Genomic DNA, 20,302 nt, shown 5'->3' with positions numbered 1-20,302 from the left:
CTGAAGGAGCCTCACCTTTACCAAATAAGGATGGGTGACTATATAGCATTTAAAAAAGCCTTCGTCCTTAAACTCTAAATTATGGCCTGGCCTTACTAGAAAGTGATTACACACTATGCATGCTACTTGAAGGGCTAGTTTGTCAAGACAAGATAAGATAAGATAAAATACTTTGTCCCACAGTGGGAACATTTCTGGATCAAAAAGCTTTCATCATTTATTTAAATTTTTATTTTGACATTTTCATATTGCTTTCAGAAAGGTTTCAACACTGAACAATTGAGGGCAATTGAGGGTAGAGTATTATATCATAAACAGCATTACCTGCAAAGGTCAGTGCTGGTGTGAGTTTGCTCTTGTTAATTTTTGTTCCGAAATCCTTTAAAAGTTGAACAGTAGTTCATTACACTCATGTTTGCAATAAAGCAAACAAAACAAATGGAAGGATGTTTTCTTCTTTCATCCATGTGTCCTTCTTTTATCCTTCTTTTTATCCTTTAAGTATTTGTTGTCATGTTTGATCTATTTTATTGAAACTGCAATATAAGTCGCCAGACTGATATATTAACTCATGTTTGTTACCCAGAAGATTACATTTTCTTTAGATTTACTCACTTCTTTTTCCTTTTTTTTTATATGTACTGTGATTATATTGCATCCAGCCAATAATATGTCAGATGAGAAGCATTCAGCAAATTCTCCAAAGCCTACTAATCAGACCGGCCTAATAGTTTCCTGGCCTTAACAGCTGACTGTCATTTCAGTCTTGTTGGAAGGAACTTCATTAATCACCTTACCTAAACTAGACATTCTGTATGAAAGAAGTGGAAAGAGAGAAATGTTTCTTGTGATACTTTGATTGCCTCTAAATTCACAGATAAAGAATTGCTTTAACTATTTCTGAATTTTTGACTCATCGATGCTAATCCATTCGCAATCAGCTAAAGTTTTGGGCAGCCTTGGAACACCAAGTTCAACCTTCACTTTTTTAGTCACTTAAACATCCTTAGCTACATTCATTCAGGACACCCCTCCTGCTACATGTTAGAGTCTTTTGTTAGTGTTATGCAATTATTCTGGCTGAGACAGCCACATGTTTTTGGTAGCTCAAGAGAATCTCTCCTAAATGTTTTAGCAGATGGCTCATGAAAGGCTTTCAGTTCCTCATCCTTCCCAAAACAATTATCTTTGATTCATAGTAAATCTTCCAATCAATACAAGATGCCTGAAAACTACACAGTTGCTATGCATATGTTTTCTTTGTTCTTTACTCACAGGACATTTTTGCATCCTGAGTCACATGTCTGGGACATATCCAGAGATCCAGGGCTGCAGGTTTAATCATTTTGGGAATCACAGTGTTCCTAAGTCAAACATGCTGATATTATCACTGTAACAATAATAAAAAAAAAGTTGCCTGTTAAATTTCAGATGTGCTGGAGTGCAAAAATAATCAGCCATGCAGCTCGGACTAATCAAATTATGAGTTGTTGTAAATAATAGTTTCTGAAATCTGTAGGACAGAACAAGACTTGCTAACAGTGCATAATGTCTCCTTTTAATTAATTCATTTTTAAAGCTCAGCCCCTGAGAACTTCTGCAAACATTCTGTATTCTCTGTGCTCTTCAGGGGTGGAACAATGTTCCCTGTGGAGAGGTGGTGGATGCAAGTATAGGTTTCATATATCAGGAGGAGGTTCTACTACTGGCAAAGCCAGGAAATGTGAGGTCAGAGAGAGGGAGAGTCATAGCCTGAAAACCAGTGCCGAGCTCAATTAAGGTGTATGAAAACTAAAGGGGAGGACTGACGCTCGCATTCAGATTGATGTTGGCCCAACTGATGTATTCTCACGGAGCAAAGGCCACCCACCCCAAACATGCAGCACCCAGACAGTCTCTTTTCAGTGTTCCTCACTGGGGAAGGTGTGCAGGACTGTATACAGCTTTCTTGGAATGAATTTGGCTTGTTACGTCAGCAGCACCCTGTTACTGACCCGGCCTGTCAAGTGGCGCCAAAAACAGGAAAAAGTGTAGAGACTAGAGACGGACAATTAGAGAGAACAAAACAACCATGATAAGAGAAACATCAATTATAATTTGTTCAAATGAACAAGAGAAACAGATGGTTATGTTTCAGTTGCAGGAAATTCTCTAATGAACTTGTGCTTCCCTTATTTCTCGCCTGTCCATTCAACTCTTGTTCACAGCTATGGAGCCCCACTGGGAGCTTGTCAGCAGGCAGAACACAGGGAAAGTGTGGTGTCTGCACTGGGTTTTAAGAGGTCTGTTAATAGCCCAGTTAAGTTGATGCTTTCCTCAATTTTCAGCAGGCTGGCACCTCAGACTTGTGTGGGTTTTTTCATTAGCCACTGAGCAACCAGGAATCTCTGTAGGAACCTAAGTGTTTTTCTCAACAGTTCACTCAATAACCAGAGTGGATTTTAACATGCTGAAACTGCTACCACCGCCACGAGGATAAGCAGCTGATGACGAGACGAGACAAGGTTTTCACATGTCTTCTCATGGTTAAAGAAAAGGAAGCTTTAAACATTTAGAGTTCCATCTTTTGCAAATGTTGGCACAAAGCACTGCATGTGTCATTGGTAGTGCCTTACCAACATGGTTGTCTTATTTTTTTTCTTGCCTTGCACAAACCCGGTTTTCTCTATTTAGCATATGTATTTGTGCTTATCCTTGCACCCTTGGAAGTTTGTGTCCTGAAAGGAAATATAATAATATCACCAGGTCTAGTTAAATTAATTCTAACTGTGCCAAAATGCAGCATAAGTTGTATGAGGGCACTACAGCAAGCTTATAGTATTCTGCAGAAGACCATGCACTTGGTGATGGCGAGGAAAACCTGCCCTTTAACAGGCAGATACCTCGAGAAGATTCATGGTGGGCAGCCCTCTGCATTAATCAGAGGATAAGGGTTAGAAGCTGCTGACTAAGATGTCATTTTAAGGAAGAAACAGTCAAAAATCCTGCATATAAAACCTTGTTGAGATGGGCCAAATTCTTACTGTAAAATATGGGAATGTAATCCCATACCCAACCGTTCCTACCTGCCTCTAGGCTTTCACCTCTCCTATAACAATTTCAGCTGTGTCTCAAATGTTGCAGATGCCTGTCCTATAGCTTTAACATTTAAAATAAATACATCCTTATATGCTGCTGGCAAACAATTTCTTCCACTGCTTTTGCTATATGGCGGAAAAATGTTTCACTGCAAACTAGTGTTTCCTGTGAGCTCTGTGCTCAGCAGTGGAGAAAGGCTTGTCCCTGTCAGGACTATATCCTGTAGGTCACAAATATTCTGTTCACTCCCAGTGTGAAGGCCGGGGCCAGCAATGAAGGCTCCCAGCTGAGCCAAACTGTGATAAGGCACAGAGGACATATTCAGTCCTTCCTATGGGTCTTTCATATCACCTCCTTACACCCTCCATTCTCTGACAACAATCCTCTGCCGGAAACAGAGCAGGGCAGAGCAGGATGTGCGCAGCATGTGGGTCATCTCGCCAAAGATCACCTCTATCTGGTCTCTGTTACACAATCAGCAGCTGGCAGCAGCTACCTGGTCATCAGAACTATACTGTCATAATGCACACAAGTCAGGTTACTCAAAGTAGATTTGATTATTAGATGAAACGCTGAACTCTTCGTCATCACGATGATGACAATTCATTTGAGGTGGAGTTTGCAGTTAACACTGATATTGAAGTTCTGTTAAATACAGAGGAGGCTTTATCTAAATTTACATTTTGTTGAAACTGCGTTAGTCACAGAAACCAATTTGGAGACGACAAAACTGGAAAGGAAAATGATTTTTAGTGCTGCATCAGAAAACTCAGTCATAATGGTTTTAGGAAGGGCACTGCCTCCTCAAATCAGACAGCCTCAAAACACACCACATGTTTTCTGGCAAAGCACAACATTGACAAATCAAACATGTGCAAGTACTTAGATTACTTTGTAACTTAGGGTTGCGCACATAACATAATGGATTGTTACTGGCACACATACTGACCTCAGTAAGTGGATTAGGTATCAACCATTACCAATCCACCATAAACACAATTTCTGTCAATGTCACTGAATCGCGTTTAATGGTCCTCGGCCTTATGTTGATTTTTGCAAGCACAATTTGCTTAAGGGGTGATTGCAGATGTGGTCACACCCAGTAACATATTGAGATGCTGAAGAAAAACAAAAACAGCCTGCAACGTGGAGCAGAACGACCTCTAAGAGGGTGATGCATACATCTTTCTCTGTGTTAACTGTTCTGTTTATATTAGCCCCATCGCTTGCTCCGGGTGGCGGTTGTGTGTCTTGTTGACTCAGGGCTTTGCACATAGCCACACGGTCATTTCTCAGAGGAAATTGTGGTTGTAGTGGGAGTTCTCCATGTTAATCATGGATCACTGGTTGCTTTCAGTCCCGCTCCAGACAAACCACACCACCAGCGCTGATGGGAGCCACTGTCAAAATCATCTGGGTGACCTCAGCACCTGTATAGACACATTGTTTTATTACCATTACCAGTGCTCCTAGTTGTAAGGATTACTGAAGACTCTGAAGTGTCGAATGGATTGCAATTGTGCACTTCGAATAAAATACGATTACAAATGTCGAAAGGCGGGTGTTGAAATTCGCTCAATGATATTCACAGCGGAGAGGCTAATAAATTAAAGTGACCCAAATCCCACAGCAAACTTCTTTCCCGTAATACTTCTGATGCTTTTGACTCCGATGATGTGTGTTCTTATAAATAAAGTATATGCCTCAACATTCAGCCATGGGAAAGTTTTCTTATTGTACCAGCTGGCATTCTGCTTTGCTCCTCATGGATGAGACATGTCCAGAATCGTCCTCTTGTCTCCCTTTTCGACTGCTGCCAAAACAGAGGAGGCCTGCAGATGGGGAGTGAAGTTGACGTCTGAAGCAGACGGGTGAAGTGCGGAGTAATTCCCGCAGGTTGCATGCGCTGCTGCCCAGTTATAAAACAGACATATGTCAGAGCGTCTAGGGCTGTGATTTGTATATCCTGCATGAGTGCACTGGGAATTAATTTGAATGAGTTAAGGTTAACTGGCTTCGTGTCTGTGGACCACAGGCATATTTGTCTTGCTGACAGTTCTACAAACTTCACCTTTGCCCTAACCCCAGTCCCGGGTGAGCATTTCATTTGTGATATGAAGGGGCTTCCCGGAGCATTACTGGACAGCCTTTGACTCAGTATTGTGTTGTCTGGGGGTGGAGAAAAACAATTATGTACCTCTGCTACTGTCTCAGCTGAGACGGCCACCATGTCCTCAGGTGAACTGTCTACATCACTACATCATGTGTCAAAGTCATGGCCCAGCTGAATCACCAATCTATTTTATTGAGAAAAAGGCAGTTATAATTTCTTGAATTTTGGCCCCTTGTGTGATCAAGTTATGCACTCCTGGCCTACGTGCTGCGAAAGGTGAGGAAATGTTAATATTTTGCAAGACAGCAGGGATTGAACCGAGATTAATTCCGCAAATGTCGTAAAATTTTTTAATATGCATGTCTATATTTGCTGTAAATTTTTCAATTTGAATAAACTCAGCACACAGCGATATTAACTGAGCCAGGGATGGAAGAGCTGGTGTGTTGTTTTTTTTAAATTTTTTTACGAACACAAAGCCAAACGGGTCCCATGAGTGTTTTGCTTCCTACAAGGCCAGGGGGAACAAAGAGCCATAGAAAACTCAGCACTCAGCGTGGGACAGATATGTTTTTCTCTTTCGATCCCAACTCTCCAAAGCCCCATCTGAAACACACTCCCCAAGCTGCAGTGCCAGCAGGCTCAGCATCCACGGCCAAATCCTCCTCATCAAGTAGGACTGTGCAGATGCAGCTGTTGGAGCGACAAATGCTGTACAGCAGTTACAAGAAGAGGGGCGCCTACTCCAGACTGTACATGAACCTCTACTGTAGCTCCGGAGCTGAGGCAGATGGAGAGAGCATCAATCAGGCTCATCTCCCAGATATGCAACATGGTGCTGAAAGCATTATCATTATAGCTGCGGGTGGAACTCAGTAATCTAGTCAGATGTCAGGAGATAGGTTCCTATGGTCACCAGACCACTAAACAAACACAGCCAACACACTCATGTCCCACACATAAACGTCCTGTTTGCAGACGTTACAGTTCAGGTTGGTGTTGGCCGTCACTCGGTCTGCATTTTTCCTCTGTGTTCTATGTGAACCTCTGGTAAAGTTTTTATTGCTTTTAACCCCATGTTGAAAGCCTGTTCAAAAATTCCCTCAGTCACCTCACTCACTGGAAACTCTCAGACTGACATATGGCACTGGCTGGCATAGGCATAGTCTAAGTCAGCACTTTGTAACGGCTCTTCCTGCTGACTTGTGTTGTGGATTATTACTAAGCGAATGATTAGAGCAACAGCAGTAAACTAAAGGGAATTGAATCTTTTAGTTCACCAGGACTGCAGGCATTTTGAATGTGCTCCTGAACCACAGCAGCCATGCTTCTTTCTGGATTTCTTGGAGCTTGCAAACCTCCCTGGCACTGCTTCTTACCCCCCAGAGATTTAAAGGGAAGTGTTTATTTCACAGCTTCTGAGTAGAATGCAGTGGTCGTATGTCTTAAATGTGAAAACCTCAGCAAGGTCAAGTTTGCACAAAATGTATTTTCATACCGGCTGTACCCAAAAAAAATTAAGTGGAACTTCATCTCTTCACCAAATAATACTCTTTGCTAATTAAATTTCTCAACAACCAATGCTGCTTTCAGTTCTGACCTTGGCTCAGTTGTTGCTACGATATAATATAAGTCTCATTCCCTGTGGAGAGAAGAAAAAAAAAAGCTTTTTGAATCAATCCAACCTCACTGTAATTCATTTCGCCCAGGCTCTGGCTGCTACTAGCAAGATTCCTGGAAGGCCGTCCAGACAGAGAGCATGATTTAATCCAGCCTCTGTGGCTGGTGCGATAAGCCCTCAGACACACCCAGATTTTCACAAGGGGAAATATTCTGCCGGGTCTCACAATTATCCAAGTCATCACGAGTAAAGATGTTATCAAAGAGAGACTGGGCTTTAATTGCTCACCGATGTTTGGCCTTACGTGGCCCGAGAAGAACGTCCTTATTGCGAGAGAAAGGAGCTCATCGTTAAAGTGCTGCACATGTTTCTGTGACGAGGTGTTTTCCTGTTATTCCCAGTTTATAGCATGGGACACATTGGACTACTGGCAATGTTAAATCGCATTAGTATGCAGTCAGTCGTTTTGTTTTATTTGGTTATTGTGACTGTTTGCTGAACACCAGACGATGACGTTGTTCATTCATTATTCATGTGTCTTAGAATGAATGTTTCTTTTGTTTTCTGTTTGCTTGTATTATCCTTTATCACACATTAATTTCTACTTATACACACCAGGCTTTAAATCAAGCCTGACTGCTGCAGTCTGCAGTTTATATTTGCTGTCATAATGGGAGAGTGTTATTAATCTTCCCATCAATCCTTCAGCAGAAAACCGTATGACTTTTTTGAATGATACAACCCAAATAGTTTGAAAAACAAACAAACAACCAAGTTATGAGAATAGCCTGTGGAGGTTTGAGCATTTACTACCAGGGATTAAACATTCACAAAAAGCTGCAATTTAGGCTAAGCCTTTAATATGACAGAGGCTGGTGTTGAGTTATATTTGACTTTGCCACCATGCTATTGCACAAGTGTTGCTTTGAGGAGCACACACACAGCAGCAGCATAATGAAAATGCCCTTGGGGTTGGATATGATATTTATTGGTGCGTGCTAAGGTTCAAACCTCAGGATTTTATTGAAAGAAACACACATGGACCTCAGCGGCAAATGATGAATAGAAGAGGTCGTTCTGCATAAAGCCACAGTGTGACCACAGTGGGGTTTGACCACTGGTGTTACCAATGTTTTGGTGCACTGGGTAAATGAGAAAGAATTATTTCTCTCTCAGCCCACAGCGATGTTTTTCACCTTCTAAAATGGACCAAGATTGTTAGGATGGATGAAATTCTGAAATAAACTTTTCCCCTTTTCACATTTGGAACCTCAACACAAGATCAAACATGTGAAAACAACACCATCCTCTATGAGTGCAAACATAATAGACTTAAAATATTCCAATCAGTGATTCATGTCTTATCAAATATCAGAAATAAAAGCAGACATTCTGCTCAAACAAATTCTGAAGCAAACAAGTCATACTTGGAACAGGAATTCCAGTCAAACTATGACGGGTATCTTAACTGCTAATCTTGAACATTTTCTCATTTCATAGCTGCATCACAGTTAATGTGTTGGACGTTGTAGACATTCATAACATTGTTGGACTTTGAATAGCAAAACATGAACAAGAGTCAAGTGTGTCTTTGCTAATGTTCTTGAATAACACCTCCTGGGACCAGTTTCAACAGTCTGCACTGTCTTTCCTTGTCTGCAAGCTTTAGTCTGTGAAATGTGCAACACCATCTGTTGTTGAGCTTTTTGCTGAAAAACATCTCTTTCTTAACGCTCTCGAATTATATTAAAGAGCAGAAAGAGAAATCAACTCTGTATGTTTTGAGGTCTCAGTTCAACCGAGGCTCTTCTGCAAAACTGGAGAAGAATGGCTGGAAGCAATATCTATTATCATTTGTTAAAGCCTTTGGTAGGGAGCTTTGGAACAGGGCCAGTGTGTTTTGTTGCGTCCACAAACTGTTTGTACCCATCACCCATTGCTCACAGTTCTACCTCTTTCACTGCAAAGGTACGTGCCCCAAATAGTCTCATAAATCTTTTCTTCCTTTGTGTTTGGCGTGGTTTAACAGGACAAAGTTTTAATTGTTTCAGCTTCTGTTTGCATGATACTATTCGATTTCAGCTGCTCTTTCCACTTATGCTGATGATCCGCATGTTTCACGCTTTGAATTTAATGATAGCTTTAAACACCTTCCCTGAGTGAGATGAATGTGAGTAAACTTTGACTTGCGCATATTTTGATGATCATAATTTACTTTCTCATTTACCAAGTAGCCTTCAAATTGGCCTAATTATGTGCAGTTCTTATGTAATAAGGGGTTTTTGGCTGACATTTTATGTTGGAAAGAGGTAAATGGAACCATTAAATGTTTTGTTTGAATAAAAAGAATAATGACTATTTTCCTCAGCAGTACTGAACAACTCGTGGGTTGATTGGTTGTAAACCTAATGGTGGTTCCAGAGGCTTGTCATTAGTCACTACAGAGGTCAGGCCCAGTCCAGACAGCTGTGACTGTACAATGTGACAAGGATGGGAGTTATGAAGTTGTGCAGTGTGACCCAGATTGGGATTCTCATGCCAGATCTTTCTGCCTGCTTTCAGGCTGTGTTGTTTAGACAGTCTGTTCAAAGCCAAATGATTCCATCCAATAAAGAAGCTCTACGTATCAGTGAAATTTCGGCATTAGCTGCCATAAGCCAACGATCCAACCCATTAGATGTTGGTATGGACTGTGGTATTCTCAAACAAATCAAGAAGAAAAATGAGTTTGCCAAGGTAGACTGGTGCTGAGCCGAAAGAGAGAAAGAGAGAGATTTTTTATTTATTTTTAAAAATCATGTTTATTCATAAAAGCCAAATTTCAAGATAATCACGTTGACACAAAATCCAAAAGAGATTTACAGAGGATTTTCAATAGTACTGTGCGTTTCCTGAACTAAGAGAGGGAGAGAAAATGATTGTTAAAATCCATTTGAAATCACAACCTTTTACATCTTATTTCTCCATCTTGAGTCCAAATATCTATTATGGATATTTATAGGAAGAGAAGATAAAGCCCCTCAGAGGCTGGACTGTTGGAGAACAAATCAGCTGTGAGCCATACGTTACTGTGCAGCGTTTCACATAAACATTGTTCTGGTCTCGTCATACGGAGTGAGCTACAGAGATGGTTTGAGATGTAAACAGTTGGCCTATTCTTGAGTAGCTGGGTCACTGCATATAAGTGTGTGAGTGAATGTTTGGGGTGAACAGGATCATCAGATAAATCCAGAATTCCCCTGTTAGTCTAAGAGGCTCCTGTTTATAAGTGGTCAGCTTAAAGATAGAAGACAGTAACCACTGGGATGATGGGAAGTAATATTTTCTGAGTCCTCACTACGGTGGGTCCCTGGCACCTAAATGAATTTATCCACATCGACCTCTCATCACCTGCAGCTCACTCTTGTGGAGTTTAATGCACAAAACAATTTTGTATAGTGAAGTTTGGAACCTGTTGTGTAGTCTTTGGTCCTAGGTTGTGTTTTCACACTGCTTGACTTTGTGATGTTTGCCTTGTAGACCTGCATGCTTTACTACTCAGCTGGATCAAGAGTAGTGCTGGAACTGCTATTCATGCAGGCTGTCTTTCCTTCATGAAAGCTAATGCTCACGTTTTGTAACGAAAAAATGACTTCAAAGATACATAACTAAGTGTCATTGGAAGCCTTACAATTGTTTGATCCCTAGTGTGGATTCTTGGCCTTGAGTGTGACTCGTAATTTCCGCACATTTGATGAGATTTAGTTTGAGTTGTTTTCCATACATATGAAATGATGATAATGATGGGTGAAACTGGACAGTGCCAGTGACTTTATGTCTAAGGAGACCTCCTTTTTTCCACAGATAAACTGTCATTTGTTTGGAAGTCTATAAGAATTTAATGTTACCCTTTGAATGTAATTATCATGCACATTCTTGGAACATGAATCAATGTGCTAAACCTTGTCAAACTGTGTGAGTTCACTGTCATGTGTTTAACGTTATGCGTTTCCATTATGCTTTTTCTCTGGCCATGACTGAACAATTTGATTAAAGGAATTTTTGCTTCAGAAATAAAAGTGATCATTTGAGAGAGAGATCTTAAGATTGATATCAATGTTATTACTTTATGGTAGGTAGCAATTAGCTGAGCTTAGAATAACTACGGGAGAAATGGAAAAACAAGCTAAAAAAAACATATCTGTTGACACATCTAAAGGTAAATATTTGTGGTCTTTGGTTGGACTGATGTGGTTTGTCTATTCTAACAAGTACCTGTCTTCTGAGAATCTGGTACGATTACCCAAATCAGTGGCACAGAGGTGGTTGCTTGATAAAATTAGAGAACTTTAATTTTTGTAGAACCACAAATTATTGTCTTTATATAGTTGTGATTAGATAATTTATCGTATTTTACTTTTAACCTTACACAGACGGAGTTGTTTTCCACAGTTTATACTTCACAGAGTTAACCCTTTATTGGGCACATAACTATTTTTGGTCATTTGATTTTCTACATGACATTGAATTTTTTTTAAAAAATTTAAAAAAATAAACTTTTCTTATGTCCTCCAAAAACACTCTGAAGTTGAATTTATTGAGTTTCAAAGTATATCAATGAATATCCTAATAATATAAGCATTATTATAATTATCATCTGTAATTATGATTGTAAGATACAATACACATTTTAACTATAACCAGTACTCAATCGCATCGGGTCACTGTAATGTTTTGAGGCAAATATGCATGTTTGACTGTGTGGTATCTTAGGCTTGCATACAGCTGAGCAGAGCGATGCTCCAGTTCGTACAGTATTACTTGTCCTACAGAAAGCAGCTTGTCTGGGTTGTGTTCTTGCAGCCTGTTATTTTGTGAATGTTTCACTGGCATAGACTAAAATCAAAAATATACTCTTGTATTCGCTTGTATAATACTGTACACTAAGCATTACTTTTTTCTCCTCTATGCTTTCCCCATCATTGTTCTCTTTTTTCTTTTCAGCTCTTTCATGATGTAAAAAAATTTGCTGAGTTTGATTTTGTTGGTCCCCTGAACCCAAAGGTCCTTTAATATCTAATCAAGTTTTAAACAAAAGCACTGCACATCTGGTCCTTTGTACTAAAGCAGTGTATGGTAATAAAGTATGTGTAGTATGAAAACTTACTGCCATAGTAGGTGAGACCAGTTGCTTTCACAGAGCGTGACTTTAAATTCAAAGAGTTACAGGTGAGCATTTGGCCCAGAAGACATACCAGAGACAAGCAAGCACACACATGTTGGTAATGATACGAGCATGAGAATACCTAATACAAAACACCTTCTATCTATCACTCAATCAATCAATCAATCAATCAATCACTCACTCACTCACTCACTCACTCACTCACTCACTCACTCACTCACTCACTCACTCACTCAATCAATCAATCAATCAATCAATCAATCAATCAAGCTATCTATCTGTCTGTCTGTCTGTCTGTCTGTCTGTCTGTCTGTCTGTCTATCTATCTATCTATCCATCCATCCATCCATCCATCCAGCCATCCAACCATCCATCCATCTATCTTTATATATTTACTGTATATAAAAAATAAAGGTAACACTTAAACAACACAGTGTAACTCAAGTCAATCCAAATTTTTTGAAATAAAACTGGCCACTTAGGATTGACAAAATCACAAGCTGTTGTGCAAAGTAGAATGGAAAACAGGCGGAAATTTTAGGCAGTTAGAAAGACACCCCCAATAAAAGTGTGATTCTGCAGGCGCTGACCACAGACCCCTTCTCAGTTTCTATGCTCAGTGACTGATGTTTTGGTCACTTTTGATTGCTGGCGATGCTTTCCCTCTAGTGGCAGCATGAGAGGGAGTCTACAACCCACACAAAAGGTTCAAATAGTGCAGCTCCTCCAGGATGTGAGCTGTGGCAAGACGTTTTGCTGTGTCAGTCAGCGTAGTGTCCAGAGCATGGAGGCGCTACCAGGAGACAGCCCAGTACATCATGAGACGTGGACGAGTAATGAAGAACAGGATTGGCAAATTTGCCACTGACGCCCTGTGCTCTCACATCGATTTTTCTTCATGCAAGACAATACCAAACCTCATGTGCTTGAGTGTGTCAGCAGTTCCTTCAAGACAAAGGCATTGATGGTGTTGACTGGCCCACCCGTTCCCCAGGCGTGAATCCAATTGAGCACATCTGGGACATCATGTCTTGCTCCATCCACCAACGCCACGTTGCACCGCAGACTGTCCAGGAGTTGGCAGATGTTTTAGTCCAGGTCTGGGAGGAGATCCCTCAGGAGACCATCTACCACCTCATCAGGAGCATGCCCAGGCGTTGTAGGGGAGGTCATACAGGCATATGGAGGACACACACACTACTGAGCCTCTGTTGGACTTGTTTTAAGGACATTACATCAACGTTGGATCAGCCTGTAGTGTGTTTTTCCACATTTTTTTTGTGTGTGACTCCAATTTCAGACCTCTGTGGGTTAATAAATTTGATTTCCATTGATAATTTTTGTGTGATTTTGCTGTTCTCAGTTGTCAGGGTATACACACATGCACACACAAACACACACAAACATACACACACACACACACACATACATGCACACTTTAGATATAAATATAGTGTGTGTGTGTGTGTGTGTGTGTGTGTGTGTGTGTGTGTGTGCGTGTGCGTGTGCGTGTGTGTGTATACCGTGAGAACTGAGAACTGTAAAAAGGAACGAAAACAGTAGAATTGTAGACGCTAAAAATTTCAATAGGGCCAAGGGGAATTTAGAAGTTGGAAGTCCGTTAATATTAAAAATGGCTCAAGTTCTGACTTTCAAAATGAACAGAAAAGGAATAACACATGTTATTAAAGAAAAATTTTGCAAATAATGTTTTATTTGCTTCAATTCAGTCTGTATACCATATGTGCATTCAATACTTCTTTTATTGGTACCATAAGTAATTTGATTAGAACTGCATGTCCACCATTTGACACCATAAGCATATTTTCAATCTCTCTATGCAAACCATATTTCATGAACCCTTGAAAGAGGTTTGCTATCGCTTTTGAGTCACCAAGATCATTGTATGAGTAGCTCCTCTTGGATCTTTGGAGCCTTGATGCAGTTAACAATGACATTAAATGTTGAGGGGGAGTCGCTTGTTTCCTCGCTGCTCTCTGATCTGTAGAGAAGGCAATGATGCGCTCATGCTGGCAGGAAGTCACTTTGCCACTGAAAGGGAGAGAGGCAGAAAGAGAGACAAACATTAGGTAATGAGGCCAGATGCTTCCAGGCCAGGTGTCACTGTTAGCGATGGAAAAATGGAATCATGATTATGAGTGAATAATGTAGTAGGGTTAGCCCCCACCTCTAGATTCTTACCATGACATTTGAACTCCATATTTCTTTCATATCCTGTCCCCAGACCCACCCTGGACATTCAGGATCTGGTTCAGCAGTTGTCAGCTATAGTTGGCGTCTTTAGAGAAGATGACTCGAGAGACTTTCGTCAAATGTTTGCCCCCCTTTTCCTCCTCTTATGCAGTGCCATGTGCCTCTGTGCAGCAGGAATGTGGTTGGAACGAAGTGACGTGCAGAAGCTTGTGCAACATCTCACACATCTGGGAAAAACACACACGCTGTACCACACACATGCCCTGTGTACGCTTTACACGCATGTATTTATGTGTCGCACACATGTGTTTATTTGTTGAAAGAGCTGATTCTGAGTGTAAGTATGTGGTGTGTGGCAAACGACCACATGTAAATAGATGTTAACACGTGATTCTTATCCTCATTTGGGATTTGATTACAGCCTTTATTACCTTCCAGAACCACAGGTGTGTTTTGTCAAGCCGTTCCTCTGATCTAACCGACATGGTCCATCTTCATCTTGCTTTGCTGATGTTCTGTCAGGACAGATCAGTAGGATCCAGATGTTTTTCAAAAGGATGAATCCCAGCACTCCCAAAGCTGTTTTAAACACTCAGAGCCAAGTCCTGTTCTGTCTGAGAGGCACGCGTCTCCCCCAGGTCGCTCACATGAGCTCAGCTTCCAGGTCATACAAGCTGAGTAATTGACCCAAATCAAATGTTCACAGAGGGAAAAAAAAGAAAAAACAGGACATGCCCCTCATGGCCCTGGTTGAGATTTGTTCTTTGACCCCAGTTTTAATACTTCCTACGACTTGATGTAACACTCAGCATGTAACGGAAAAAGGGAGTTCAGGCAGACTCAAACAGGTGGTGGAAATACCTCATGTGTTTACTAATACGCTTTTGTCTAAGTCAGACAGAAACAACCAGTGAGTCTAATTCCCTTTGCTTGTCTGATGCTCTTTTGTTAATCATTGATGAAAAATCTTCACTTTCAGAATAGCTTTAGTTTCAAATCGGATCTTTCATTAATTAGTTTGGGTCACGGTTCTCTGCCTTACAACAGATGTTAGATTCAAAACTCTATGTGCAGAGATTGATACGGTATTATTCATTTAATTAAAATAAAATTATTCCCAAATCATTGTGCCTCATCTATAAAATCAGTTAAGCAGAGCTATGAGCTAAGGCAGCTTGTTTTCCTCTTAGGAATACTATTTTCTGTTGCACACACTCACCATGCTTTAATTGATTTCACGCTGATACACACGTGTTGCTGATGGGTGTATCTCTTCAAGTGTATATATGTGTTGGACGTTTGCGTTTATCTGAGGTCATATGTTTATGATCTTGTGATGATGTGATTGACAGGACCCAAGTGAGATGGGGACCCCCTGACTCCTCCCCTCAGCAGACCGGGACCTCCCGTACTGTGAAACGTTATCCATCATCCTCTGGACCCATTACCTCCAACGCTCTACCCAATGGCAACGGCTACACCAGCAGTCACAGCAATGACCACAGAAACTGGCACCGACAAAGAAATGGACACAGCAACGTGCACCCATTAAATCCGCACCGACCTGGCAGTGACAGCCAGTTCCATGGCCACTTCAACAATGCATTATTACCAGCAGGTAAGGATGAAACGTCAGCATGTCTATCATTTATTTATCGTCTGTAAATATTTGTTCCATGTAGGTTCAAGAAGGAGACTTAGCCTATCCCAGCTGACTTAGGGCGGGAGGTGGTGTACACCCTGGATGAGTTGCCAGTTCGTCAGGGCCACACAGAAAGAAAAATAACCAATCACGCTCACTTAAATTACGGTAGTTATACGACATATTTTTTTGATGGAACAAAGCTGGATGGGAATCCACACAAGCATGAGGAGAACTTGCAAACTCCAAACAGGTCCTCAGATGGATTTGAACTCACAGCTTCCGTGTACTGAGGCAACAGCATGCAACTCACCGTGCACCAACATTTATGTCCAAATGGGTAAATAGGAATATCATAAAACTGTAATCTGCACTCTCTTTACGTGTGTACTTAATACTTCCACTCTCCCTAGCTACGTCAAAACAAACTTGACCCACTCTGGCTCGGTTTACACAGGCTAGGATGCACACATACACATTCTGTAGTGTCATCTTTAAAATGGGACATTAGCTGCAAAAAAAAAAAAGTTGGCAGCTACCCAGACTGCACTTCTCTTCTCTCATCATCCAACCAGCCACCCCCACTGTGGTGGGACAGGCAGACATCTGACAGCAAGGCAGCATGCAGTGTGTTAACATGTGTGTGATCGGGCTCTACTCATTCCTGATCTGCAAGAGAAAATGAACCGTGTGTGTGTGTGTGTGTGTGTGTGTGTGTGTGTGTGTGTGTGTGTGTGTGTGTGTGTGTGTGTGTGTGTGTGTGTGTGTGTGTGAGATCTTATATTTTCACAGTTACATTATGTGTTATCTTTGGGAATCCTCGCTGTCACCTCTCCTGCACAAGTGGCACTGAACCCTGGCGCCTCCACCCTCACAAAAAAGAAATGCGATCTTGTCTTTCCTAATCTTTATCCTCTCTTCACTACCTCATCCTCCTCTGATCCCACTACACATACACAGCGCAGCGCACACAGCTGTCCGCTGTTCAAGCGTCCCTTGTTTTTAGCAAAGTACCACAGCAACGGCTGTTGAACAGCTTCCCGCCATTACACAACATTTACTTACGCTCATGCTCTCTTTGTCTCCTTCGCACATACACTCATCTAAAACACCTTCTCCCAGAGATAAAGCCTTTGGCGTTCAGCCGGGTACCTAATAGTAACCTCCCTCATTTGCTGGCCTGTGGCACATCACCCATTCAGCTGCGGCGTACCGCTGGCCAGCTGTCAGCACACACCCTCGCGCAGTTATAAGCCTTCCTTTTCCTAAACAGGGAGTGTGTCACAGTGAGGCTGACGGAGGAAGGATGCAGCTCGTCTCTGGCCTGTCTCTGCTACTGCTCCTTCACATTCAGGTGTGTGTATCTTTTCCAGGGGCTAACCTCACCTCCAGCCTGGACCGCATCAAGATCGTCTTCACACCCATGATGTGCCGTCGGGTGTGCAGTGGCGGGCGTTGCTACAACAACTGTGAGAAGGGAGACATCACCACGGTCTACAGCGAGACCTCACAGCAGCAGCACCAATCAAAGAATCAGGGCTTCCGGCTCTGTAAGTATTGATTCTCCCTCTGATTATCATTAACCCTTGTCCTTTATGCTTGTCATGCTCTCCACTTATTTCCTTCTCACTGACTCTTGCTTACATTCTGTATCTCCCACATTCCTCCAGCGTCTCCATCCCATTCCTTCCTTCCTTTATTATGGGGTGAGTTTCACTAAATGGGCTCCCAGTGGCATGCTGTCTGTTCTGAATGCCTGGTTTAGAGAAGGGACAGGTTGGTGCACATGAAAGCTGAGAACTATGCCAAAAACTCTTATTGTCAAAGTGAAAGAGGGACAGAGTCTGTTGTAGGCGCGATTTAAAGCAAGCTCTATAACAGAGGCCTAATCCTCCCTCACACACAAACAGACACACACGTGGAGCTGGTGGTCCCACGCTCCCAACACTTAGCCCCATCTCTTTGCGGTTTACACCTCGCTGTTGGCCCCGCCGTTAACCATTTAACGTGCTCCTTGGGAGACCAGGAATGAATGAAAGAGAGAGAGAAGCAAAAAGAGAGAAAGAGTAGCAGCATGAACAGGATTTTATAGGGATTACATTAAACCTTGCATTTATCCTGGGGGCTTTTCTCCAAATTCACACAGGAGTGTCCATAGGAAGTTGGTTTGGGGTTAAAGTTGAGGGATGAGGGGTCGGTGCCAAGGCGAGGGTTGTACTCTCGCATGATTCTTGTGTTTTTTGTGACTTCTAAGGGTCCATGTAAAGCTCAGACTAATTATTACATGTGGATTAGAGGGTGAACATACCACACACATGCACATTCAATTCACAACTTCATGCGAACATGCCGCCTTCGCCTCATCATCCCGCCCGGCCTCACCAGTTGACTTTTGAATATATAAACAGGTTGATGTTGCAGATTTATGTGCCCATTAATGGGGCTTTGGATCATGCCGTAGACATTCCAAACACTTCAGCAACACTGGCAGCGCCCTTCCACAAGATTACATTCCTGGCACCTCTGTTTCTTCTTGTGCAGCAGTTTGTTTTTAAGCCCCGCTTTCAATACTCCAGGAGTCTCCCTTCATTATGTAAAAGCGTGTGTTAAAGAGTGTGTTAAAAAAAGGGATTGCTTTCCATTAAGGTTTGCATCCTGTTATTGCTTGGGTGTGCGTGCTCTTCGAGGAATGTCAAGTGGACAGCAAACAGTTATCTCATGCTGATGTTATGTTCCTTACTCGGCACTGTAGAATCTGGGTGGGTAATTACGACAGGCTCCCCTGATGCTTAACCTGACAACCTAAAGCCTGATATTAAATTTAGTAGAATTCTGTTTATTGGGTGAGAAGTGTGGGTACATGTGCTTGTTGGTTTGCTTGTTAGTCTTTATTGAATAGATGGAGAGAAAGGCATATGACATGTGTGTTATGGGCCTGGAACACTCCAGATCAGACCTGCATCCCACATTGAGAGGCTGTCGTGAGCTGAAAGTTTAGCTAACGTATGTGGAATACTGTATGTGGACACCAAAACTGGACCTCTCTCAGCCTCTCAACTTATCACATCTTATTTTCCTAATCTCTTTCAGCCCTTATCTGCTTCTCATTTATATGTTCCATCCCTCCCTCTCTTCCTCTTCCAGTCTGTTGTTAATGCTGAGTGACACGAAGTTCATTCCCGACATGCCTGAAGGACCGTCCAGCGTCGCCCTGCTCGCTGTTTCCATCCTGTTAGTGTGTTGCTGCCTGTCTGTCTGAGACAGAGACGATGCAGCTCACAACATGTTTCCATCACCCGCATCCCCTTTCATCTCATAGTGTGCAAGCCATCTGTGTTTCAGATTTGTAAAGCAGTCCTCATATTTGTTGGGTGTGTTGCTGCTGATCCGCAAAAGTTCAGCTCTTTAATTTTTCATCTCAGTGCCCCAAAATGGTTCTTTTCTCATTTGTCACGGGTGAATGGGTTTTTCTCATTTTGATTATCTTTGATGTTTTTAGTTAGATGAGGTCGGGTCAGAGCGAATCTGAGGATGGGAGCCGGCCCAGGTATGTCGGGTACTGGGCGGGCATCCATCCCTTATGCCAAAAGATAAGGGCAATGAAAGGACTGTGAAGGCAATGCAATCAAACCCCATCTGGCCAGCACTGGTCTTTCCTTTCTTTGGCAAATTCCAAGTAATAAATCAAACTCCAATCGGGTTCAAATATTTTTTCACATATTAAAGATCGGTTAAGGTTGGTCTTCTTTGATGATTTGATAATGTGTGAATTTGCTGACATCCAACCAAGTTTCCATATAGATATGTACATTCTTTGAACCATCTAGGATGAATTATCACTCGTTGCCACACACAGAAGACCGCAAGATGTGAAAAGAAGGGCAATACCCTGGTTCTTCATGGCCATTTCTGTCAATTCGCAAACAAAACATGCAGACATGAACCTCCTCCCCAATGGGACTGTCTCTTCTGTTTCTTGCGATTTTTCCTAGATAATGAGAATATGTGTCATCGAATCATGCTGAATAACTACAAATTTCCCATTTCTGATGACCTCTCTTGTTCCCTTCTGCAGTCTTCTGTCAGATCCCATGTCTCAATGGGGGGCGTTGCATTGGCAGGGACCAGTGCTGGTGTCCATCTAACTCGACAGGAAAGTTTTGCCATCTGGTGGTACCGCCTCCATCCAAACCCGGCGCTCATAACCACAAGGATGCAAGTCACCATGTCCCAAAATCGCCTTCCCACTCCATGTACACTCTACCCCTGTCTAATCAGCAAGGTAATCCCTCAGCACTGAGTTCAATGGGATGGACAGGTGTTCTCCCGCTGGCTGTCACACCAAAGGGTAGAACAGAAACATTTCACCGTGCATTTTTTACTAAACAAATTGTTCTGCAAGGTTTTTAATGTATTGGGTAATGGTTGGTCATTAACAATGCAAAACATTAATCTCTTCACTACACTGTT

At 42.0% G+C, this 20,302-nt stretch overlaps 1 protein-coding gene across 2 annotated transcripts in view; it reads left to right on the top strand.

The window, feature by feature from the left end:
* The window catches only part of LOC137610738 (latent-transforming growth factor beta-binding protein 2-like), an 81,021-nt gene that overhangs the window by 14,361 nt on the left and 46,358 nt on the right, over positions 1-20,302 (top strand). For both annotated transcript variants that reach the window (XM_068338517.1, XM_068338518.1), the window contains exons 4-6: positions 15,543-15,808; positions 17,206-17,382; positions 19,908-20,114. In XM_068338517.1, the coding sequence (XP_068194618.1) occupies positions 15,543-15,808; positions 17,206-17,382; positions 19,908-20,114 (650 nt within the window). The remainder of the gene's footprint in view (positions 1-15,542; positions 15,809-17,205; positions 17,383-19,907; positions 20,115-20,302) is intronic.

The sequence above is a fragment of the Antennarius striatus genome, chromosome 17 (assembly GCF_040054535.1).
Source record: "Antennarius striatus isolate MH-2024 chromosome 17, ASM4005453v1, whole genome shotgun sequence".
NCBI lineage: Eukaryota > Metazoa > Chordata > Actinopteri > Lophiiformes > Antennariidae > Antennarius > Antennarius striatus.
This window is presented reverse-complemented; position numbering and strand designations above follow the sequence as displayed.